This window comes from Fukomys damarensis, unplaced genomic scaffold (genome assembly GCF_012274545.1).
Source record: "Fukomys damarensis isolate Sample0158 unplaced genomic scaffold, DMR_v1.0_HiC HiC_scaffold_30, whole genome shotgun sequence".
Taxonomy (NCBI): Eukaryota; Metazoa; Chordata; class Mammalia; order Rodentia; family Bathyergidae; genus Fukomys; species Fukomys damarensis.
Genome location: NW_022900942.1, coordinates 36931198 through 36957031, shown reverse-complemented (window position 1 = coordinate 36957031; position 25834 = coordinate 36931198). Strand labels below are relative to the sequence as shown.

Below are 25834 nucleotides of genomic sequence, written 5' to 3'. Positions count from 1 at the left end.
AGATCGAACGGAATTTCTTTTTTTTAACTCTACCTATGTATTGTTCAAATTTTTAGGAGAAATAGTTCTTATATAATTGTGTAAGTTTGGAAGATACAAAAAATATAGAATGACCACCATAAAAATACTTTTTGAATACATTTATAATTGGAAAAGTAAAAAAAAAAAAATCTGGAATAACTGTCTAAACTTACCAAAAACATTAGCAAGGAATAAAAGTGTTTTATGTAATAATACTAATAGATTAACTTGGAATGTTCTTCTTCACTATACATATCCAATGAGCCCTCGCCCTCGCCCTCTCCCTCTCCAATGAACTATGTTCATTATAACAAACACTTTATGCTAACAAATCAAATTCTTTGGTTCACTGTATAATGTTATTTTGTGGCACATAACATGATAAAACATTTTGTTTCAAATACACTAGAGTGTATTTACTTAAGAACACGTTAAAAAAAAAATAATGAAAAGTATGCCTAAAATTCTTGTATTTCAAACACCAATTCCAGAGCTGGGGATTTAGCTCAGTGGCACTGTGCCTGTATTGCAACTGCAGGGTCCTGAGCTTGATCCTGAGTAAGGAAAAAAAGAAAAAAAAAAAAGGAATTCCAAACACCAATTCCAAATAGAACACCACAGCCCTTTTGTAGTTCTCAAAAGCTTGTTTAAAAATTACATTTTTAAATCAAGTCTGTTAGGGCTTGGTGATTGGCTTTCTGCATTTTATATTATTGTTTGTAATTTCCCTAGCTGAGTATGCTGTAAGGAAAGCTTCAAACATTTCCTATTGACTACACATATACATTCAAAGTAAAAACTAGAAAAAACATGCATAAAACAACTGTGTTCTTTGGCTGTTAAAACCTAGGTGATTTTGTGTGTGTGTGTATGTGTGTGTGTGTGTGTGTGTGTGTGTGTGTGATGCTTCTGTATTTTATAAAAAATAGCTGTATTAGCAAGTTTGGAGCCAGAAAAGTTATGAAGTCTCACCCACAGGCTGCCAATAAAAGACCACAGAATAATTTTGTCTTTATAGGAATGTGATTGTCAAAGGGAGCTAAGGGGCTATGCAGGATAAATGTGGAGCAGGGAAGCCCATCTAAACATATATCCAAGAAATGCAGGCAGCCTGCTGAAGTCTAGTAAAGGAACACTGTACATAGAACTGAGGCTGAAAATGACTATATCCTAATATAATAAAGCGCCTGCATATTCTCACCAAAGGGATCTCTTACTAACTTCTTCGATAACACAAGCTTCACTCTCTTGGCAATTTTTGATACAGGTAATGTAGAAACAAGACACAACTGTAGCTCTTTAAAAACTTTCAGCGTCAGTCAAAAATACATTGACTAATCAAATCATTACTAAAGCATTATCAGTAAAGCTTCCTAAAGCTCTCTACATGCTTCTGACAGTGGCCAGCAGATAGGATAGCAGGTAGATGGCATCTTTGCCCTCAAAAAATACCAGAAAGGATTTAGGAGTGGCATTAGTAAATGTGTTGATGTGTGTTCATCAGGAAAATAATTCTCTGAAAGATTCCTGGATCTTGGCTAGAGGCCAAGCTCAGAAGACAGAGGGTGTGAACTCCCATTCTCATGAAAATTGTCAGGAACAACTGCAATGATGGACGTTTACACAGAACACACACTGCTTTAGCCCCCTTTCCTGGGGTATGTTAAATAAAAGGCATCTATGTAAAATTCTATGAATTAAAAATGCTTCGAACCAAACAGCCACTTTGCTAAGACCCAGTTTGAGATCACTTCAGCTTTTTCTCATCTTCGTGATTGGTGGCAAAGACTAAGCACCTGGTCAACTCAAATCAAGGACTGGGCAGAGATTCTCCTAGGGCACCAACCTCCACTTTTCTTATGTCCTTCTCCTTTGCTAAGGCATTCTGTAGTGCTTCCACTCTGCCTAGCCATGTCGTATGCTTCCAATGACTGATGGTCATTGTGAAACATGCCGACTTCAAAGGGACTTGAGTGGGTTCGGTTACTGCTACCCTCTGCCACCTCCATGAAAATGCTGGTCTGCTCTGATGTAAGACAAGAGGCATGTGAAAAATGCCAAGTCCCTCTGGTTCAGGCTAACTTCCCAGAGAGCCAGGCAAGACAGCTACCTTAGAAACACCGTTGCTATGACTGACCTGCCTCATAAATGTTTATTCTGCACAATTATCATTGCCACTGGGATTTTGTGGTTGCTAGGCATTACTCTTTTGGCAATAGGTAACTGTCCCAGTAGGTTTTGACACTTGAGTGACATCTTTTGCAACTTTTGTCATAAGATTGTTAGAAAACACCTTCAGTTACCATCCTGTATTTTGCAGACCACAAATACAGCTACCTAATATATGGGGCACATACTTTGTGCTAAGGGCTCTTGCAAGTGTTCTCACTTCAGCCTCAATCACTCTGGAGATAAAACTTCCCCATTTGGGGAATCTGAGGAAATAAGGGACTTTGAGGCAGAATGATGAAATGGCTTATCTAAAACACATAATTTGGCACATTTTGGGTCCAAACCCCAGACCTCTGATTCTAAGTCCAATTGTATTTTCCATTACATCAGAAATGATAACCAAGGCTTAAAACTTGCAGAATGTTATTCTGCCCAAATCACTAAAGGCTAAAAAAGTTTGTTCAAAGGCAATTGAGTTTTTATTTCATTGCCCAAGATAGTTGAAGTATTTGATCATTATAGCACTATTTTCTTCAAACATTCCTTTGCTAGTTATTTGTTTAGCTTTTAAGATACTGCTATATTCCTTGCTGAGAAATATCCAGACAACCAGAAAGACTTAAGTCATATAGCCCTGACACTATTTCCCAGTTTAAAGGATTTTATGTTCAATATTCCTAACTAATCACTGATTATGCAAATAGTGATTGTAAATTATTTATTAACATATTTGAAGTAACTGGGAACTGGAATGATGGATAGGAAGATAATGCTTTAAACATTAAATGCTTGGAGTGGAACATTTTTTCCCCAGTGTTTTAATTTTGGAATTTAAACATATTTTCCCTTGCCTCTTACTTCCTTTATATAAGAAACCACAGCACTTTGCAGGCCACTAATTCTGTTACAGATGAAAGCATTTGATTCTCTATAAAATTCAATCCCTTAGAAAATATGTTTGTGATTGACCAAGTATGTTCTTTAAATGTGGGGGTACTAAAGACTACTATTCAAGATCTTGCTTGAAAAGTTGGAATGAAGTAGCTTGTGGTTCTTGGGTAAAACAAAGACACTACAGTAATCTACTCTTCCAATATAAAAGGAAAACATAGAAGTTTCTACAAAGTATTTTAATTCCAGATGTTAAACTAGGTTTACTCAAGTCTTCATTTTTTTCCCCACTGTAGCCCAAGCATACTTCTAAAATGCAAATAGCCATGTAAAATGGTCACTTTTGTATTAAAATCTTAATTTATATAGCACTTACAGTCTGAATAGTGTCAGTAACTGGTCAATGTAGATAAAATCTCTCACAAAGATGATCTTAAGATTTAAAATCAGAGTAAATGAATTTCTAGCTTAAGCTCAAGATGGGTGGTCTCCATACAGAATTGTTAGACAGTGGTTAAGGTCTCTGATGATTTGATACATCAGAAAAATACACATACACAAACATTTGCTACAATGCTCTGGGTTCTCTAGATTAACAAACCTCAGCTATATAAATGGGTAAAAAATTTAAGTTGTGGTGTACAGTGTCTACCAATGGACCAATTTTCTCACGCACAACCTTAGCTGGTCGTGACTGCCATTCTTGAAAACTACTGCTGCCAACTGACTGCTGCATAGCACGATCTCACTGTAGGTTATGAAAGCACAGTCATACAGCTTTTACCTCCCAGATACCTGGGCTTTCAGACGTGGGCTTCACGTAGCATCTACTCAGTTTGTGGCTGTCAAATGTTTCTGCTCACAATAAATGGAGCAGCTTGGTAATGTTCAATTTCTTTCCCCATTAAGTTTATTGGTACACTTAAAGCTAACAATAGTTACATTTACCATTGGGATCTTGTACCTTTACATGATATGTATGGTAATGAACATACATGTTCAGACAAATAACAAAAGTATTCAGAGACCTCTTTTTGATCTGCTTCAAAAGCTTCTCCTTTCCTCCAAGATGAATCCATGTGTGAACACTGCACTTACACTGTACTTTGTCTGTTCTCCCTGGACCACACTGTTTAGAAATATCTTTTTGCTCCTCTGCAATCACATCTCTTTCTTAAACTTTTTGTTTGTTTTTAGTTTTTTGAGACAGGGCCTCACTATGCAGTTGAGACTGACCTGGAATTATGTAGCACAGGCTGGTCTTGAACTCACAGTGATCCTCCTGCCTCAGCCTCCCGAGTGCTGGGATTACAGGCATGTGCCACCATGCCCAGCTTTCCTAAACTACTTTTAAAGTGACTTTCAGAGTAACCTTTTTACACAGCATTTTAAAAAAAGGGGCAGAATCAGACAAAAAGATCTGGCATATTATTTCCAAAAACTCCACTTATGCTATAACCAATAAGGTCATATACCTTGGACTGGAGTATAACAACATATTCTACTGCAGTGTAGCTTTCTAGCTTGCATGCATGGTCTACTGTTATCTTTGAACTTGTTACTCTTCTGTCTGAATCAATGTTTTCCCTTCTATTGATGTGGTTTTTAAGAATATAATTATTGTAGACGGGCATGACTGCATGCTTGTAATATCAGCACTTGGGAGGCAGAAGCATGAGAATTATGTCTGAGGCCAGCCTGGGCTACAGTTAGTTTAAAGCCAAGCTGAACTACAAAGTATGACCTTGTTTCATTAAATAATAAAAATAAAATAAATAATGTATCTCAAAATCTTTCATCCGTTAAACTGAATTTTATATGTATTTCTGATCATTTTCAATGCACATTTTTGTTACATATAAAATTTGGTTTTTATTCCTTTGCAGATTTCTAATTTTGTTTCATTTCATTGCATATCTTGATGAAAAGGACGAATCTGTCAAAAGGAAAGTTGAACAACTGCGTGGTAGAAATATAAGTGGGAAATCAAGTTTTCACCCCAGCTTTTGGGCATGCTTGGTGTTGAGCGTGTTTCAATTTGGTAGCAATGTCTGGACAAAAGAGGATATGCCAAGAGGGGGGAGAGCCCAAATGTCTCCCTTGTCAGCCATCTGATGAGCACATAGAATGATGACATCAGACCCATCTCTTCTGGCACAGATAACCAAGGTCCCTACAGCTAGCTGGGCAGATGGAAGTGTGCCTAGGTGAGGGGCAAACCAGAAGTATCTCCTCTAGATACCGGCCAACTGAGAGGATACTGTAGTTCAAGGTTGAAAAGTGCTTTTTAGATTTAGTTGTGTCTTGTAGCAATTTTAGTAAATAAACCTATTTAGGTTTTATCCCAATAAAAAATTGATGATAAAACTATGCTATTCCCTGGGCTTTTTGATACCAATATAGGTCAGTGCATTTAATCTTCTAAGATCTTCCTGTTTTAACCTAAATCAATAAAATGGCTTGAAGGAACAGTCTGCTTACAGAAAACAACTGATTATGCCAAAAAACTGAATTCTTGCAAGACACAAAGTACAGATATAAAATATTTCTCAAGATTAACAATTATCTCATGACAATAACTTACTATGAAATTGTCTAGTATTTTCAATGGGGGTTTTAAAAGTACAGAACTTGCTTTTTTGCTAGAAGTGTGTTCTGAGAATAAATCTGATTTTCACCTAATTTTTGTTTACAACATAGTCCTTTACCTATTATTAATTTGGGATAGGCAAGCTATGAAATAAACTAAAATGCATAAGCAGCACTGTGCAGTGTATTAAATAAGCAATAGCCATTTGTCTGAGTCTTTTTTTTAAACACCACCAATTAAAAAAATAAAAAGATAACCCTTTTAAAGTCATTCCTACATGTCCTACATGTGTGGTATTCACACTTTTTTTTTTTCTTCCTTTTTGGTACCTATAGAATTTAGGCAGTGGACACCAGAATGTAATGTCTGAAAAGAAAAAGACCAATTTAGACCAAAAGCAATTAAAAATTAGTCCCATAATAACATAGTAACAACTCAAATGGCTTTTTTTAATGCTAGGAAAATTGTTCACCTTTCAACGGTGACAGTACTATAACACAGGTAGAGAGCAAACAAGGTAAAAGTGAAAGCACATTCAGATGTACACAAATATATATAAAACTGACCAGAAATCACAAGACATTTAAGCAATGTTTTAAGCAGAACTATTTTTTTTAATACTTTTAAATAGACTAAAATATTTGGTGTGGGTGGGGGAAGAAAATCAGTATTTCACAATTTTAACTTGAAAACCATCTGTAATAAAGCCCCAGCTCATTGTTAAAAAATAAAAGAAAAAATAATAAAAAGAAACCACATCATTTTTTCTGAGTCATAGGAGGAACGCTTACATAGAACACACTTAACATCTCCTTCACAGTGCGCAGAGGATGCAGCCACTGAGGACTACCAGAGGGAACAAGAACAGAGTGCATGCCCATTGTACTGCATTACAAAGTTGATGCCTTAGGAAAGCCTTGGCTCACGTGCTTGGTGTTCTAGCTGGTGAGCACCTTAGGAGTAGGAGGACATAAGACTCGAGAGCAAATACAGTAGTTCAGTCTCTATCCGAATACCCAATTTCTTCAAGTGCTATTGGCTGATGCATTTAATAATCTCAATGTAACATTCACCAGAGCAAATTTAACACATTATTCTGGCTTCTTGAACAAGACAGAAATGTAATAGAGGTCAGACCATCAAAGGTCATATTTTTTCTCTTGAGAGAAGAAATTTACAACCACTCAATTTTTGTTTACTGAAAAAAAACTTACATTTCACATTAAACCATTTAAGGATGCATAATTCATACTTGCATATACACAGATCCTAAGAACTTAACTATCTAGTTGCCTCTTCTCTGTTCCATTAAATCAGTTAGCTTTCCTGGTTCACTGTTGGTCTTATCTATGTTGATGTTTTTAGCTATAATAAGCCTCATGTTCAATTCATAGTACTAGCTGATTGGAGGAAACCTATTCCAGTAATGGAAAAGCTGACAGCCTTGAGGCAGATGAATGCAGGAGCAACAACGATGTCACACAGTGAGAGCTAACCACAAGAACATCTACAGTGGTGAAGTCTTCCTGAGTGCCTAGGACTCACCCGGGTCTAACAAATGAGTCTTGAATCCAAGAAACCTCACAGTCCTGGGCTCACCAGGGCAGCTCATCTTCGGACACCACCCACTCATCCCTCAGCATGACTAGAGAAAAGTTAATACTTCCCAAGAGCTTAAGACTACTTTTAAGGACAACAGCTTCCAAAATATTTTTAGCTCACTTGTTAATGGTCAGTTCCTCCAAACTTGCTAAAAGACTAAGACAGCCCGAAGTATCATATTTAAAGGCATTAAGAATATTTGTGAGCAACCACACAAATTTAGTTAACAATGTACCAAAACTCATTCTTGAAATCTTTCAAGACAAAATTTCCAAAGTTTCTTCTGGCTTTATTGGGTTATGTAGTATTTTACTGTATGCTCTTCAAATTTGCAGAGCTAAATGAATAAGCTATTTTGTATGTCATTTCATATTCTTATTTTAGGTGGAAACATTCAATGCCAGCTATTGCCCACATTGTTGCTTCATATATTGGAAGGATGACTGCCAAATGGAGATATTTACAAAGGCCCAAAATTACAATACTTTTAACAGTGCTCCAACAGAAGAGTTGTCCTTGGGGAAAGAACAGCAAAAATATTCAGACATGAACCTTTTTGCCTACAATGATGTGATCGACTGCAGAAATGCTTTCATCTTAATCTCTACATATTTACTTGTTTTATTTTCTTACATAAAAGTTCAGTGTCATAGCATCACTATCACTAATAAAAACGTACAAATATGTTTGCCTTAAAATTAAAAGTCAGGGTCAAAAGCAAAAATGAAGCCTGAGGTAAAAGTGGTCTAAGAAATACCCGATTTGGGTTCTGAATTTTGCAAAAAAAAAAGTTTTTAGTTAAAAACTTAAGCATGTTACCTAATTGCTACATACATAATTTTTCTCCTGATTTAATCTGTGTATATTAGTTATATAAACCAACAAGTGACTACATTAAGGCAAGGCTAAATATTCACCAGAAAGGGGCCCTATTCTTTTTCACCACATCTCTTCAGCTTGAACAATCTGCAAATGTGAATAATGAACAGTTTCTTAGGGACTTAATGAAGAAAGGAAAATTTCACTGCAAGAACAGAGACTTCAGCAAGACTTCTATTCCTACAGAAAAATGCTAAGAACAAACTTTATGCTTCAGCATTGTAAAGGGCAGAACTTAATATAGAACTAAAAATGTAGCAAGTTATTCAATGACTAACACCGTAAAATAGCCAAGATCTTCAAAGCCACAGGGAAAGAACAGTCCATTACAAAATGGGAAATATATATTTAATATTTTTATATTTCCAAACTTCACTTTTGTCCTTATATTATGAATTTCACTGTTCAATAAATTATCTTTAATTAGAAATAGGAAGCAATCCTTAATTACCATTCCCAAAAATAAACTGGAAATTTTAGATGAGTGTCTTAGTTTGTTGGAGGGTCAGAGAATACCACTTTTCTTGAAATTCTTAAAAGAAAAATTTGACAGTGCTCTGGATAGTTAATCAATCCTCCTAACCTAAAATACTAGTGGCATTATTCTTCCAAGGGATCCTTACATCTCAAGCATTTGTGAAATTCTGGGTCCATCATGGTCCTTACAGCGGCAAGCCAACTAACACTGACATTGTAAAAGTACTCTGGCCAGGTCCCCAGTGGGTCAGGGATGGATGGCCCAAGGAACTTTGGAAAATCCATTTCCACTGAGCCCAGCTAGGAAAATGAGGTCTGCATCACCTTCAAGCTATTGCCAGATACAGGAGAATTTGATCTCTCTAGGTATCTGAAGCAGCAATCTTATTGGGGCAGGGAGGGGCCTCCTAAATGAAGCACAATCTAGTATTTTTTAAGAGTTAACATTAAGTTGGTACATTCTAGAGGCCTTTGTATTAGATGTATAATTTAATGAAGGGGTATATGGCAAAACTTTATCTGATTTTAATGAATTCCACTTGTGATTCTTGTCAAGCTACCTAAAAATGACATATTAACTGGTAATAACTTATGCCTCTGGCAGAATTTTTTTTAAAAAATTACATTGATGAAAGGAAAATGTCTGCAAGCAAATTAAAAACTTTTTATTGAGATCTGAGATTTAAACAATAGATTTACCATTATTAAAATGACAGGATGGGTTATGTGTATTTAAACTTATACACACATTTAATGTACTATATTTCCTGCTAAAAAGTTTGAGGCAGTTCTGCTATAAAGTTAGCTACAGTATCAAAGATAAAACAGTTCCTCACTCAAGAAACTGCATGAACACACGAGACAAGTTCTTATCATAAAGGCTATCATGAGCCTATCTTAATATAACTCACACTTCCTGGTTGTGAGGCTCAAAACACAGGAATTCTACTTCAAAAGATAACTTGTCCCTCAATCACTACACACAAAAGGTAGTCTGAACAAACAAAATATTCATGAAAACCTAAAAAGAAAATAGAAATGGAACTCAATAGGGCAGGGGATTTAGCTCAGTGGTGCCACTTGCCTGCCTCATAAGTGCAAGGTCCCAAATTTAATCCCTGGTAAAAAAGAAAAAAAAAAAAAAAGTAATGCAACTCAATAGCAGGATTCTGACCCTCTCTGGAGATAACACACCATTTTCATCTTGATTGTACTGAATACAAAAATCAAATATGCCCCAAGATAAAATAAGGCTATTACAGGGAAAACATTGGCTCCAACTGTCACAAAGTTCATAATCTTAAATATAACTTACATAGAGAATTGCTACTTGCCAGTCACAAAGACCACACTGCAGAGAATTTCAAAGACACTTGTAAGATTAAAGAAACAAGCCAATTTGAACAATATCAACCTTTCTGGTAAGGAAAATGAGGACCTGGGATATAAAAAGCACCTTCCTTTATGGGTAATACTGAAGTTCAAAGGAGAGACATATTTTGATGTACGCAGATAAAGTGAGGTCGACGGGAGAAGGCAATCAGGAAGTACCATATGGATACATGTTAATGAGAGGAAGAACAAAATTCAGTTGAGAAATATAAGATTTAAAGTAAAGCACATGAAAGAAAAAAACATGGGTGATAATATGATTTGTCTAAATATCAATGCTTCAGTTGATAATAAAAGGAAAGAGCACGGTTGCTCATGTCCAAAGACTGAATTATCTAAAGATAGTTGAAGAGACAGCATGAATGGGGGTAAAGGGAATGTTCAGCTTTTAAAGCAAAGACTGCACATAATTTTAAGTACAGAGAAGATTGTCTTTTGTTACTCTACATCCCACCATAAACCCATCCCACCCTTGGACCAAGAGGTGCCTAACAGAATAAATGCTCAAAGTATTTAGTAATTTAAAGAAAGATAGATTTTAAAGGTATATATGGGCAGTTTTTAGAAGAGGTAGAGAAACCAAATGGGTATATGCTTTTATTTGATTTCAACTAGCGAGAGACTAGACTGGTTTTCATGTTCAAAGTCTTAGTCTTGATTCAAATGACAATGAAGGCACAAATAAAGTGAAATTAAAGTAATTTTAACCAAGGGGAAAATCTGACAATCTTAAGACAGATGAATCAAACAAAACTGCATATGGTTTAAGGTAAAAATATAACTAGATATTAAATAATCTGCAAAAATATACTTAGAATACAGCGTAAGAGTACAGATCTTTAGCCTTTAGCCTTCAAGAAAAATTAGACGGATATCCTTCTGGCAAAATGACAGGTCCTGAGAGCAACAGTAACCCCCAGAGGACTAAGCCCTACTTGAGGGCTAGGACTAAGCTAATTATCTTTTTATTACTCAACATCTATCACAGTGGCTGGGTAAACAGGCATCAATCAGTAAGTGTTCACTGACCAAATGTATACAATAATGTACAGTCAGTACAATTGGTGTGGTTCAATCCTTTAAGAAAGCGTCTCTAAATAGGATGAAAAAAAATCACAATTTAGTGGCATTCTAAAAGATTGGCCTATATCCAGTTATATTTCTAATCCACTTATAAACAATTGCCAAAGCTTATTAAAAAAAAATCAAAAACTCTTCTTTCAAAAGAAATCCCATGTACAGCCTAATATAAAATAAAATAACCTGCCACTGGTTGGGCAAAGATCACTGAGAACTCCAACAGCCTTCACATCCTAAGCCTGCCCTGAGGTGTCACTTGAGCCCCTGGGAAAAACCCTTTTAGAGTCAGGACAGCAGCAGAGTTCTCAGGGCATTAAACTGAGGATACCAACAGTGTTGTGCAGGTTAAGTTCTAAATAATGTTACTAATTTAAATAATGATGAAATTCAACAGAAGAGATTTTATGGTTTGGAATAAAAACCACCCCTTCAAAAGAAAAAAGTCAACAAAAACGAGGCCATAGTAGACAAAATATAATGCAAAAGCCAGTATCTCATAAAAACAAATATAATCATTAAACATATTCACATAAATGTAATCATCACCATGATGAAATTAACTACTCAAGAGGTACAGCTGCTCAATACAAGTGTTTGCAAAGAGTTCAGTCCTGGTTTCATACTGTACAGAAAAGTCCCACCTGAATTATGGAGGTGTGCTCCACTGTTGAAATGCCATTGTTGGCAACTCTTCATTTAACATGTAACTGCCTAGACCTTCTATGCTTTCAAAGTTGTTCTTTGCCCCCAGGACTGTTCCCCAGCATCAGTATACATGTTCTCAAGTATGCAAACTTCCACTGAGGTGCAGAGGTTCCACCGATTATCTCCAGCAGTCCCCATCATGGTAACACCCGGGACATTTACTCTAATCACAAGTTGGACAGTAGAAGTAATAATTAGTGGGCAGCAGGAAGTCCGGAAGCAAGCAGGTCACTATGGTGGTGAACATTTGCACAATCATGGGTAGTTATGCCATATTAAGTGGTATTGACCTGGTGCAAATAAATTTTGTAGCAAAGATTTGAGGAAGAAGATATATTAGTGAGAATGACACAAAGCAGTCTATCACAAAATAAGGCCACCTTCAACATTTTATAAACTGTAGAACCATTCTGATCTTCAAGTTTGGATTTGTGGAGAGGTTTTTGTATAAAGAAAAGCATTACCACCTAATCCTAATAGAGAGTTTCCTTAAAAATGTGCCTTTGCACTTGATGCGTTCTTTTCACCAGGAATGCTTACTTCCCTCGGTTCTTCACATGGCTTGCTCCTTCTAGGTCAGGTGTTAACTCGAGCATCACTTCCTTAGAGGCCTTCCTGATGATGTCCTATCTGAAGCATCCCATTTGTTATTCTTTATCATAGTACCCTGTTTATCTCCTTCACAGACACATAAGATGATTATGGATTAGATTAACTGCTATCTCAGCAGAGGCAGAAACTATAGCTGTCTTGTTCACCTTTATCCAAAGGTTAAGAAAGTTCCTGGCACATAACAGGTGAACAATAAATATTTGCTGAATGAATAAAAAATTACTATACCAAATTTACACGAACATATACATATACACACAAATATAGGAAGATGGGGAGTATCCAATAAAAAACAACCCAATGCTGACAGTATCGAAAATGATACCTGTACATACAGGTGAATATGGTTTCAAAAAACAAGTACCAAAGGTATCTATCTTCAAAACTGTGAAAATTTACGAAAAGGGATCAGGAGTGGTTATTTTCCATTTCTACTGAGATGCAAAGAAGAAATGTTTATACTGCAATGAGTCAACATTAGACATTATCATTATTTGTTGCAGAATGGATGACCAACAGAGGTGCTGGAATCTCCTCACTGCAGAGCACAAAATATGGTCAACCACATACCTAAGATTAGTTAAGAACAGCTCAGACATTTAACTGTAAGCTTAAAAAAAGTTGCTAAACAGCTTTTCCAATTTTTAAAATTCTGAATTGGTAACTATGTAAAATAACATTCAATTTATAAATTGAATATAACATACTTTAAAAACAGATGGCCCTTATCTGCTGATTATACCTCAGCATCTCTTTTCTAGGTATTTTGCAGAAGCAATTACATTTACAAAAGGTCCATTTCATAATACAATCTGGTAACTAAGTCAAATGAAGCTACTCAACAAAGAGCAGATCTGCTGCTGAAATATCTTAAAATATCTTTTAAAAAAGGGTACTTATATTTATAGACTGCTTTAAAAAAGGATAAATATACTGAATTCTAGCACATCCCTGAAAATAATTATACTGCCACTTGTGCATTCTTCATGAGGTGGAAAGTTAAATCAATAAACTGATAGGTTATACAAGTCAATCAGTATATGCTGAAATCTGGTTGTAAGACAAGAGATTTACTCCAAATGAACTTTTACTGGACCCAGAATTAACTAGTGCCAGCAGTATCAGTGCACTTATTACCAGCAATGATGTCAAGCTGCACTGTTTTGGTATCAGAACAAAAGGGAGATCAAGAAAAGAGGCTTGAAAGGTTTTCAACATAGTTATCTTACAATGAAATTGAGCAGTAAATAAACATAAAAAGAGTGACTGTTAAGCCCCACTGAACACATTAAGGTCAAGGATTTCAAAAGTTATCCACTTTTCTTCCCCCAAGAGTTTATTTTTGGTAAAAGGCAGAAAAATTAGTTTTTCTACAAGGAAAATCTGCTTCTAAATGATAATTTGAAAATCTTGATGTATATATATTATATATTTGAAAAGACAAAAATAACAGAATTGGGAATAACAGATTAGGTACTGTAACTTTATAAAGGCTTGCCTAGATCAAGAAGCAGCGCACGCACACGCGTGCACGTGTGCGTGCACACACATACTCACACACACACATACCTCATTTATGCAAACTAAAAATGTATTAACAGCACAATACTGCGATACTGGGTCATGATACATTACCTGTACATATAACTACTACTGTTATTAATAAACCTTTGGGACATTCAGTCTTAGGCCCAACAAGACATGATTAAGTCTTTAAATCTTCTCTTCCCCCTTTATGGGAGGGCAATTCTAGACACTAATTTTCCCATCTAATATTCAAATATAGGAAGCAGATTCCACAAGGTGCTTTAATTGATGAGACCTCAAGTGCTGTTTTCTCTCTGGAATTTTTGGATAGCAAACAGTCCATGGGGACCATACACAAATACTATGACAGAAGAGTTGGTAAGTCTTTTGATGGGACTTGACTGGTGATGAAGCTTTATGACATGCTTGAGCAGCGCACTGAAGGGGATCCCATCTGAGTTAATACTTTGTCCAACCACTGTAGAGGTCCATTCAGATGAAGTTCTATCCAGCAAGGAGTACTTGTTACTGTCTGCCTCCTGAGGGAAGAATTACAGGAAAATAGTGACATTAAAGGGAAAGATTGCTATGATGAGGTACACACATTGAGAATTTTTGAAAATGTAAAAAGGCTGTATATGTAAAACTAATTTCTTTTAAATAATTATTAATTTTGGATACCCAACTATTATTTTGAAACATTCTTTTCCTTTCAAATTAAAATTAGTATGGTGACTATTATTTACCATCACATAAATGGGATACTTTTGAGAGAAAATATAGGCATCAGTAACAATCAAGCCAGGAGGAGAAACGTAAACTAGGAAGGACTGTCCTAAGAAAACTCAGAAACAGTCATCCTACTCAAGTCAATCAAAGAATAGCAGACACTCAAATATCAAATGGAGTCTACACAAAACAGGGTTCAAACTTTTTGTTGTTATTTTATTTGAGACAATGTCTCCCTATGTAGTTCAGGCTAGGCTTGAACTCATTGAGTAGCCAGGCTGGACTCCAACTAACAGCAATCCTGCCTCAAGCTTCCAAGTGCTAGGATTTCAGACCTGTGTCATTGTGCCCAGCTCAAATTTAAAGTATATCAAAACAACACAGAATTTCTACCCAAGCCAAACCTTTACCACAGAGTGTTAACATTTTGATTTCAAATTTCCCTGATGAAGCCAATATACAACATTCCTTTTAGCAATATTATTCAGGCTTTTGGTTAATAAACAAATACCTCCCCCAGAAAACCACACACACACCTTTAGTACTTCAACAAAAGGGGCTACTTCCTGGGAATCACAAATTATTCAATGACAGTCTGTCACTCCCAAGAAATGATTTTAGTTCTGTTTTCATTATATAGAATAAGTCAATAAATCTGCTTTTGCTTCTTCAACTTAACAGCCCTTCAAACATGGGAAGAGTTCACTGCCAACTCTTCAACTCTAAACAAGTGCCCATGAAATTTAAAATTGTATTTCCAGGAATGTTACTTTCTATAGCCAATGGAGTCAGTGCTCACTATACCCTTAAGATTCTTAGTGTGCTCTAATCAATTTCCAATTGCAGGTCTGTGCCTGAAAAATTCTCTGCTATGCATGCATATGCGTAGCAAGCTAAAGGTGCCAGGAAATTAACATCAGTTGACTGTGGGTAATAGAAACTGAAATGCAGGTAAGAGGTGACTACTTGCTCCATTGGTCTCAATTTATTTCTATGGTTTGTTTTTCTCTACTCCAAACTAAATTGCTATTCTATTGTCTGGATTTCCCATGTCACCCATCCTCATCTACTACTGAAATCCTATCCATCATTCAGAACCTAGATCAGTGGTGGTGTACCTATGGCATGCATGCCGCAGCTGGCTGTTCATGAACACTGAAAGCTCTAAAAGGTTTGCCATCACTGACCTAGATCATGTGCCATCTCTACCAGGAAGCTTTCCATGAACTGAAGTGCCAAATACACACTTTTATGTATTTAATGCTCTTCTTTATATTAAAATGTCTGTGCATATTTTAATCATTATCTTCTCCAGCACAATAATTAATCTAGCGGCCTCCAATTTTATTTCATTATTTTACACAAAGATCTGCTGACTCCACAACTTGAAAGAAAACAGACATAAATGAACTCCAGAAGATGCAAATGAGTGGAATAAAAAATAACTACATTGTAGAAATGTAAGAAATAAATATGCATTCATACCGGTATTCTGCTCCCCACCCTTTAACAAAACTCATTCTTATGGTGCACATTCTGGTTAGCTGATACACGGCTTCAAAACCCTGATTAACAGACTGAGCCAGAAGAGCAGCAAATTCCTGGTTGTTAAAGATCTTCAGGTTACAGCCTAGGATTAAGAAAAAGTAAAAGAAACTATAAAACTGTATCACCAGAAAAATAATTTTTAAAAGGCTATATAGGTTTTAGAATTTGAGCATGCAAATTTATCTCCTGTTTCCTAAAATTATTAGCAACTAGAAAAACTAAGCAGGTTGATGTGATACGTTTATTTACATTGTTGAGTCCATACCTGGTGGAATTTTACACACTGTTGCAGGGTGCCAGCCGTATCTCTGATTACAATTGGGGCTCTGCACAAAGATTGCACTATCACTTAGGCACTCAGCAAAAACTTCCCCACCTATGTAATATAAGCGCACTCCTCTTCCTAAAACAAAATACATATGGGGTTAGTTTTATAACACTTACTATTTTCAGTGTGACTTTGGGAGAGTCTTCTTGGAGGAAGTCTAAAATGATATAAAGTATTTCCATGACTCTTTTCATAGCTATGCTTTTCTGAAGTCTAACTCTGAAATTAACAATGTGTATTTTTCAAAGTTTTTAAACAATGATTTTATTGATTTTTAAAAATACATACTTATCAAAATATTTAATGTAAAATAAAGTATATAGATAGTAAAATAGTTTTGTACAAGTTACATACTACTTAAATTAGTAAGAAAAACAGTTAATTTTTAAAGAATTAACTAATGTTTGGACAAATATTTTCGTCTTTCCTTAAATATCACACTCAGGTTAAGAAAAAGATAAAAACATTATGAGGTTAAAAAACCATATATTATGGTGGCAACCAAATCTATATAAGCAGCATTAGTAAGAAAAAGTTATATTGCAATATTTTAATACTTCTCTGAAAATACAGTACACCCAAAGAAACACCAAAAAATTAGGTTTGAGGACTTAAAATACCTGTGCATGCAGCATTCTAATCCAGCACCTAACAGTCACTGGGTGCTGCTCTGAAGGGATTTTTCAGAAGTAATTAAGGCAGCAAATCAGTTGAATTCAACAAAGGCAGATATGATTGTTATGTAGCAAAAGAAAATTACTAAGACAACCAATAGCTAGGTTTTATAGATAAATGCAGAAGTCAGTACCCTGCTCTCTTAAGACTATACCATTGTCAAATCAATCAATCATGTACTCTATCAGGAAAACATTAAGTTCAACAAGTAGATTTTTCAGGTTATACTGGAAGTATGCAAATGATCTACAATTACTTAAATCTAAAATATTGTTCAGAGAAGTGAATATGGCAGAGGAAACCATCTGTTAAATTTTTATGCAAAACCCCAATTAAAACCAGAACAAGGCCGGGGATTTAGCTCAGTGGTTCTGCTGCCTGCTTCGCAAGCACAAGGACCTGAGTTCAATCCCTGGTACCAAAAAAAAAAAAAACAGCCTAACTATGTACAGTCAGAGATCTTCCTCACCTGTAATAATTCATCAAGGAAGAATTGAGAGAACTTCTAAAGAAAGCCAAGTGATAGACCTCACAGTCACTGTATTTTATAATATTAAAATCACTCTTTGGTAATCAGCATTATTTTCACAGAAGGTGATAGTTCAAAGAAAATAGAAGCAAGTTACTGTTAAAAGAAGTGACTCGAGAATGCTGCTCACTAGTCCCTCTCAAACCTTTTTCACTTCACTATTAAAAAAAATACTGATGACTCCCAAAAGGTTTTGTATATGTGGACTCTTATTTATAGACATTTACTATATTTGCTATTTAAAACTGGATTTTTTTTCCCTTTCCTGTGTGTTGTGGGGGGGTCCTGGGGCCTGAACCTAGGAAGCACTGAACTACAACAATTTTCCTGTCTCCAGAGTAGTTGGGATTATAGCTATGTACCACAACACCCAGTTAAAATTAAGATTTTTAAGATATGTGTTAATTCATTTAAAACTAAAAACTATGAAGTTACTACTTATTAACGTAAACAATGTTTATAAAAAAAGAACTGTTTCCAAAGTAAAAATTCAGAGAGTGGCAATGTATCATAGTTCTGCAAGTTTATTGTCTGCCACAAAAGAAGAGAACTGGATTATCTTATTGGATTTATATTTCACCTTTTGCAAAATCATATGCCACATAGCTTCTAGATACCCCACCATACACTTCGAGAGTGCCATCTTTGTACCATTATGAAAACAGTTCTGATCTCACAAGCTTGCTAAAAGGGTTTCTGGGACTATAACTGATCTCCTGACTATATTTTGAGGTCCACTGAATTATTTTTTGAATTATGTAAATGGTAATTCTTGTTTTAGATACCTAGCCTCAAATTAACAGTGAGCAGATCAAATTTAGTATATAAGCTCCTGGGAAGCAGTCTGGAGATAAACTTTTTAAAAAGTTCAAGATTTGTTAAAATCATAATCTCAAAATTTGAAATACAGCCATTTCATGAACTGTAGAAATTCAGTGCATTAATGTTATTTTAACACATATTTACTGAAGGATTTGCCAGTATCGAGGGTGCCAAATAAAGATTAAGTTGAAGAAAAGTTTGCAGATTAAAGAGTCACCAGGCTCTATTAAAAGCAGTGAGGCCCATGCACTTATACATGATGGCACTTAAACTGATGCAAAGACAGCTGAGTTTTTTACATTCAAGCTTTTTATGTGGTATACCACATAATGCCCACATTACAAGTTTTTCACATAAGGAAAATAAAACGTACCTATATGTCTTCTTGTCATTTCTACTGTAGCATTTCGGTTAACATTGGAGAGTAAACCTAAGCAGAACCTCTCTGAATTTGATGGATCTGTAAAGCCATCCACAGTGAGTGAGGGCTGTGATGCATGGAAGGTCTCTCCAACCCTCTGATTTAATTCATAATATGCTATTGAACACCAAAATGCAGGTTCGGAGTAAGTAACTGGCTGCAAATCTGAAAAAATAAATAAGTGAAAAGAAATGTCATGTGAGCAAGCTGAAAATAGATTGAACACCATCTTCTTCACATGCTCTATGCCAGCACATACTAGTAAAAGTTTAAGAAGTAGACCTTACATCTGTAATAGTTTCCACAGATATCAGATTTTCAATTTTTGAAATGTCCCCCATCTCATGAGGTTACTCTTTGTTGTTTTAATTTAGTAGTTTTAATTTAGTTTCTAATTAAATACAAAACCACCACAGGCAAAAATAAGTCCACTTGCTATACTTGGTGTATTTCTAAAATATCGAACTAATAAAGGCAACTTCTGGTAGGATAAAGTAGAATAAAGCCACAGAAAAGATTAGCCAGAACAAAATTTCAAAATAAAAGGCTATAACAGACTATTCTTTTTTTTTTTTGGCGTTTTGTCTATTTTGACATGAAATTCTAGGTGAGTTTACCCTAGTTACAAAACACAGGAAATTCATGCATATATGAAAACCAGAAAGTAATAAAACATAAAATATGCAAGTAGAAGCAATATAGAATCACAAGGCTATTTACAGGAAAATAAAGATCATATGTATTTCATGCCTATTATTTGACTAAAACATGTCATAAGGAAAAAAACCTGGTAATTTTGTAGAATTACAAACATGTAGAAGCTAAAATTATGAGACAGCTAGGTAAAATAAGGGTCAAAAGTAAAGTACATAAATACCTATACAAATATATACACAATACACATTCAATCTCATGTAGACATACAGATTATCTGTTCCAGATATATGTATTTATGTGATTTATACTTGTGTATATATATACATACACCTCATACTGTTACAAGAAATATAAGCATACTTGCAGAGCTCCATCCAGAGTAAGTCATGAATTTTTTAATAATGTGTTTCAATGAATAAGGATTTCATACATTCATGTGCCAGTAGACTTAGTTATATTGAGATTTATCAATCTTTTTTAAAAGCACTGATTTAATTTGCATAATTATTTATTTCATTGATATCCCTTTCTTGTTCATATAAAAAATAATTTTCAATACAGTAAAAACAGTGGGAAGTACTTACAACTTACCCAAGCTATGGTTAACAGGGGAGAGAGTAGTAGGAGACAGTTCTGCTGGAGATCCTAAAAGAAAAGGAGAAAAATCTAATAGATGCTGTATATTTCCAGAACTTCTGGTCAAGTAGCAATAAAACTGGTTGCCTGTAGTAGCTATAATATCACTAATAAAACACAGTAACTTAAATCCCAAGAACTAAAAATATGTTAATTACCGTATTTTAGTTTAATTTGGGAAATCACAATATATAAAATGCACAAACAGTCCTGCCTTCTCACTACCCAGTTCCCCTTTCAAACGAATTTATTATTGACAGTTCCTTCTCTTTAAGATATACATGGTTCAAACTACTCTATGAACCATACACGTGAATGTATTTTCATATAACAAACAGTAACAGTTCTGACCAACTATATTACTGATTCAGAAACTGTTCATTCAACAACTACTCAACTGTTTGTGTTGATGTTTCATTACTGTCCTTGTTATCTATCACTCAGTAGCGTAACATTACCTTGTGGTACATTATGATACCATACTGATGAATATTCAGGCTGCTTCTGATCACTTGCAGGACTGCAAGGACTAATCTTACACATTTTGCAAACTCCCAAAACTAACTAAATGGTACTTTTAACAGAGAAACTGCCAGGCAGAGTTTGGATATAATTATGATAGATTTTGCTAAAATTATCATTCAAAAGTTATACTAGTTTACATTCCCAGTAACAAAATAAATGGTGATGAGTGATCGATGTTGATTAGTGAAAACATACTCAACAACTATACTTTTAGTTTACGTTTCCCTTATAAACGACATTGAGGGGTTTTATGGTTCTTCACATTCCCCTTTTCTGAAAAGTCTCTTCCTTTCTTTTGCTTATTTTTCTCTTGTATTAATCAGTTTTCTTACTGATTTGTAGAAAGCTCTTCATGAATTAAAGGTATCAGTCCCTTCCTGGTAGTTTGCAACTATTTGGTCATTTAAAACTCATTTCTAGTTAAGATCATGCAGCATTTAATGGTGTTCATGTCACAGTTTAGTAAAGTTGTGACAGTGAGTATTCTTATTTTACCTGTGACTGTGAGATAATGTTTGTGGTATTTTCCCACTAAGCATGAAACTGGCTTTGAAGTTAAGAAAGTTACTTATTCCAGACTTTTGCATCTATTATCTCAAGAAATACTGATGAGTAAATGTGCATGAGCATTATGTTTCTAAGGATCTGTGATTAATGTAATGAAACGTATAAGCTTTATATTTTTCAATGCTTTTTAAGTTTAAATTGCATTGTAACAGTACATTCTTTTTAAAGTCTGGTAGAACTCTCTTGTGACGCTGCAGCTGACATTTTAGGTTACCAAAACATTTCTCTATTTCTTCCATGAAAGTCGACTTGTTAAGATAGCTCTATTTATGGTAATTAGTTTTATTTACTGAGTTATATTTTCTCAGAAAATTATCCAATTCTTTCTGTTTTAAGTAAACAAGCTAAATTAATCAAGAAAATGAGAGGCCATAAATACACAGAAGAAAAATGAACAACAGACAAAAAAATATTGAACTACTTCATTCAATCCTATGCCAATTACATTTTAAAACACATTTGCTGTAAATGTCAAATAATCATATTATAATTATAAATACAGGATAGATTTTACTGATGATCATTCTCTATGCATTCAGGGAAACTTCACCTTCAAAAGCATGACTGACCAACACACAGCTCCCAAACTTCAAATATACAGATATATGGAATAAGAGAGGTCAGAAGACTTCATGAAGTCCTTTCTACCACATACTACTATTGCCATGACATAAAATGACAGGTAACAAAGGGGAAATGCCAACCCCTAGATAAACAGATGGAAGAAGAGAACAGATAATTATTTTTAGAAAACAAAATAGTTTTCCCTAACACACTTAAATGATGTTCTTTGTTCCTCAGTTGAAAAATCTGTTAAGTCACAACAGGTAGAACTAAGAAACGTCAAAATAAATTTAGAACAATGAACTAAAACTGCTGATTCCTGAAGCAGATATAAGATAAACAAAACCACTATTAGAAACGTAAGAACTACCTATTTATATCTTTTAACTATTTAATTCTCTATTAAATACTGATCAGAGGAGACCAGGAAGGTCATAATTTATTAACTTAAAACCAATTAAGAGTCCAGTTAGATGTGACAGGAGTTAGATTTATAGATGACAAAAAGGCTTATTACAAAATTTTAAGAATTTAAGTGAAAACAATATTTTAGGAAAAAAATTGAAATAAGTAATTGATAATTGTATATTATTCACATATAAATAAATGCTGCTGCTGAAGTTGGCTTACAAAAGGCATTTCAGTTGAGAGGGTAATAAATATTCTCACTCTTTCAGCTAGTTTGAATCACCACTATTACAAGCTGCTAGAACATTCAGAGAAATCATTACACATGTATCTCTGCATACTACATAACATGTATTTTTAATATACATTTTCCAAAGAGGAAATGTTACTTATTTTTATAAGTGCATAAACAAACACCAAAACATTCTTAGTGTCTCTTTGCACTGTTATCAAATATTGACATCTGCCACTGCGAAGGGCTTAAAGGGGGAAACTATTATTTACCTTTTGTCATACACAGTACACTGATATGTTTTGTCCATTTTTTCATTACTTTCTTTTTTCCTCTTGATTTGTAAGTTTTTTAAAATTTTGAAGTCAGTTATTAGAATTGGCATGTATTTGTAAATATTTCCCTCAGTCTTCAGATCTGTTTTGGTGTATCTTTCCAGGTGACAAAGTTTGTTTTATTTTTTAAAGTAGTTTTAGATTCACAGCAAAATAAACTGAAAGGTACAGAGATTAACATATATCTGACACCCCCACACATACAGTCTCACCAGCAACATTCCCATAGTGCAATGGGACAAGGAACCTAGGCTGACAGCACATCCTATCATCAAACCCCCAAAGCTTATATTAAGGCTCACTCTTGGTCTTATACTTTCAATGGGTTTTGATAAACATCTAATAACATGGATTTGTCATCTGTAGTATGACAGAATAGCCTAAAAACATGCCCTGTACTTCACCTAGTCAAACCTTCCCTTCTCTGTAACCCCTACAATTTTTACTGTTTCCATAGTTTTGCCTTTGCCAGAATACCACATAGAAATCATTCAGCATATAGCCTTTACAGATTAGCTTATTTTACTTAACAATATCATTCCTCCATGTCTTTTCATAGCTTCATAGCTCATTTTTTCCTAACACTGAACACCGTTACAGTGTTAGGATGTACTATAGTTTATCCATTTACCTATTAAAAGGCATCTTGGCTGCTTCCAAATTTGGGGCAATTATGAATAAAGCTTTTCTAAACATCCATGTCCAGGTTTTTGTGTGAATGTAAGTTTTCAATTCATCTGGGTTAATATCAAGGAAAAAGATTGTAAGACTGTAAGTTAAAGGGGATGGGTAGTTTTCTAAGAAACTGCCAAACTATCTTCTAAAGAGGTATCTACCAAGTTAGGATACAGAAAGATACAGAATTGAGTATGCTAAAGGAAAAACCAACCAAAATCTTAATGGCTGTGCACTGGCAATTGAAACCTCAAGCTGCCCAGAAGCAGGTTCGTATATACACAGTTCTCTACTGAGTATGTGGTAGGTAGCATGGTAAATCTTGGGCAAACCTAGAAAACAGTAAGTTATCATCTACTTTTATCATACTTATATATGTAAGCCTTATTGAGGAAGAGGACTGACCTATGAAACCTGAGATGATCTAACATTAAAGCACCATGTTATTTATCACTCATCCGACTCAAGTCTACTTAGAGAGATCAGCTTAGTAACCACGAAAAGAAATGAGTGGGTCTCTCCAAGGGAAAATATTATTTATATTACTCTACACTGTTTTAACGTGCAATACCAAATATCAAATTAAAAAATACAAAACAAAGTAGGAAAATCAGACCAATAGATGGACAGATCAACAGACAGATCAACATATTAACCAGGCACTGGAATTATCAGAAAAAGACTTTACAATAAAAAACATAAAACTTAAATTTAGAATCCTCTCAAAACAAAGATTCAACTGGTTTAACAATAAGCTCATGTATATATTATCACTTGCTTTTCAAAAAAGGAGCCAAGGGAATTCAATGAAGCAAGAAAAGTTTCTTCAACAAAGGGCAATGGAACAAACGTCTGCAGGAAAGAAAGAAATGGACACAGCACAGATTGTTGACATACTGATCAGGCTTCCCTATTCCCCATATTTAAACCTATGCTGATGTTTCTATGGGGATTTTTTTTTTTTTTTTTTTTTTTTTTAAACCAGGGATTGAACTCAGGTCTTTGCGCTTGTAAGGCAGGCCACCAAACCGCTGAGCTAAATCCCCGGCCCTGAAGCACTATATTTTTATCCTTTAAAACTGTTCTTCAAAAAACTCAAAGTCTAAAGCTAAAATAACATTGTACCTTGGGGTTTAAATGTATCAAGCAGAATAAATATATGAAAACAGCAAGAACCACAATAGTACATGAATGTAATTCTAGCATTGTAGTTGCATTTTATATCAAGTTGTAAAGTATTATAACTTAAGCAACCTTCTCTTAAAGGTGCTAAGAACAGTGCAATTACTAGAACACCTACTGAGAAATTTATACTAAATGTTACAGCTAAAAAGCCAAAGGAGAATTAAGAGAATAAAAAATATCTGCCTCATCTAACAGGGAGGAAAATAAAGAGGAACAAAAACCACATGAGACAAACAGAAAATAATTATCAAAAATGGTAACCTAAATGCTATAAAAACAATAATTATTTTAAATAAAAGTGACTCAATTTTTCCATGTAAAAGACAAAGATTGAATAAGGCACAAAATGCTGTCGCAGCCACAGTAAAAATATCTTACAAATAAAGATGCAAATAAACTGAAAAGGATGAAAAAATAACATATAGCCACTGAGATAAAAAGATATAGTAATGGTAATATAAGACAGATTTTATTAGGGTGAATTCATCAGGAAGACATAATAATTCTAAATGTATACCATCTAATTACAGAGACTAAAAATACTGAAGCAAAGGCTAAAAGAGGAAATAAAACCTAGAATTGAAATATACTTTTTATGACAGGTAGAATTAAAAAAAGCAAAAAGAATTAAAACATTTTAAACACCACCAACTGCCCTGACCTAAATGACATTCAGAGAACACTACAAGTCTCTTCAACTGTACATTAAACTCTCAAAGATAAACCACATTATGGCATGAAATAATTTGATAATTTCAAGGGACTGAAGTCATATTATTTTCAACAATAATAAAACCAAATTAGAAATTAATGAAGTACTTAGAAAAGCCACATACTGCTTAAAAAAACAAATCAAACTTCTAAATACCAGGTCAAGAAAATTGCAGGAGGAATTAAAGAATCAATGATCTAAATAGCTAAATTTAAAGAATGATCTAATTGCTAAAATGGCCGTATTAGTGAAATGACCTATAGATTGAATTCAACCTCCATTAAAACACCAAGAACATTATTTATAGAACTAGAAAAAAACAGCAGTAAAATGAAAAC

The 25834-nt window shown here is 34.6% G+C and overlaps 1 protein-coding gene across 3 annotated transcripts in view; it reads right to left on the bottom strand.

The window, feature by feature from the left end:
- Positions 1 to 9718: 9718 nt before the first annotated feature.
- The window catches only part of Smad2 (SMAD family member 2), a 97023-nt gene continuing 80907 nt past the window's right edge, over positions 9719 to 25834 (bottom strand). For 2 of the 3 annotated variants that reach the window (XM_033757348.1, XM_010621667.2), the window contains exons 8-12: positions 20249 to 20302; positions 18953 to 19165; positions 16491 to 16628; positions 16163 to 16307; positions 9719 to 14487 (exon numbers count right to left, since the gene is read on the bottom strand). In XM_033757348.1, the coding sequence (XP_033613239.1) occupies positions 14364 to 14487; positions 16163 to 16307; positions 16491 to 16628; positions 18953 to 19165; positions 20249 to 20302 (674 nt within the window). In that variant the 3' untranslated portion in view covers positions 9719 to 14363. Of the gene's footprint in view, positions 14488 to 15876; positions 16062 to 16162; positions 16308 to 16490; positions 16629 to 18952; positions 19166 to 20248; positions 20303 to 25834 lie in introns of those variants that run through there. The other variant, XM_010621668.3, reaches the window with a different exon arrangement.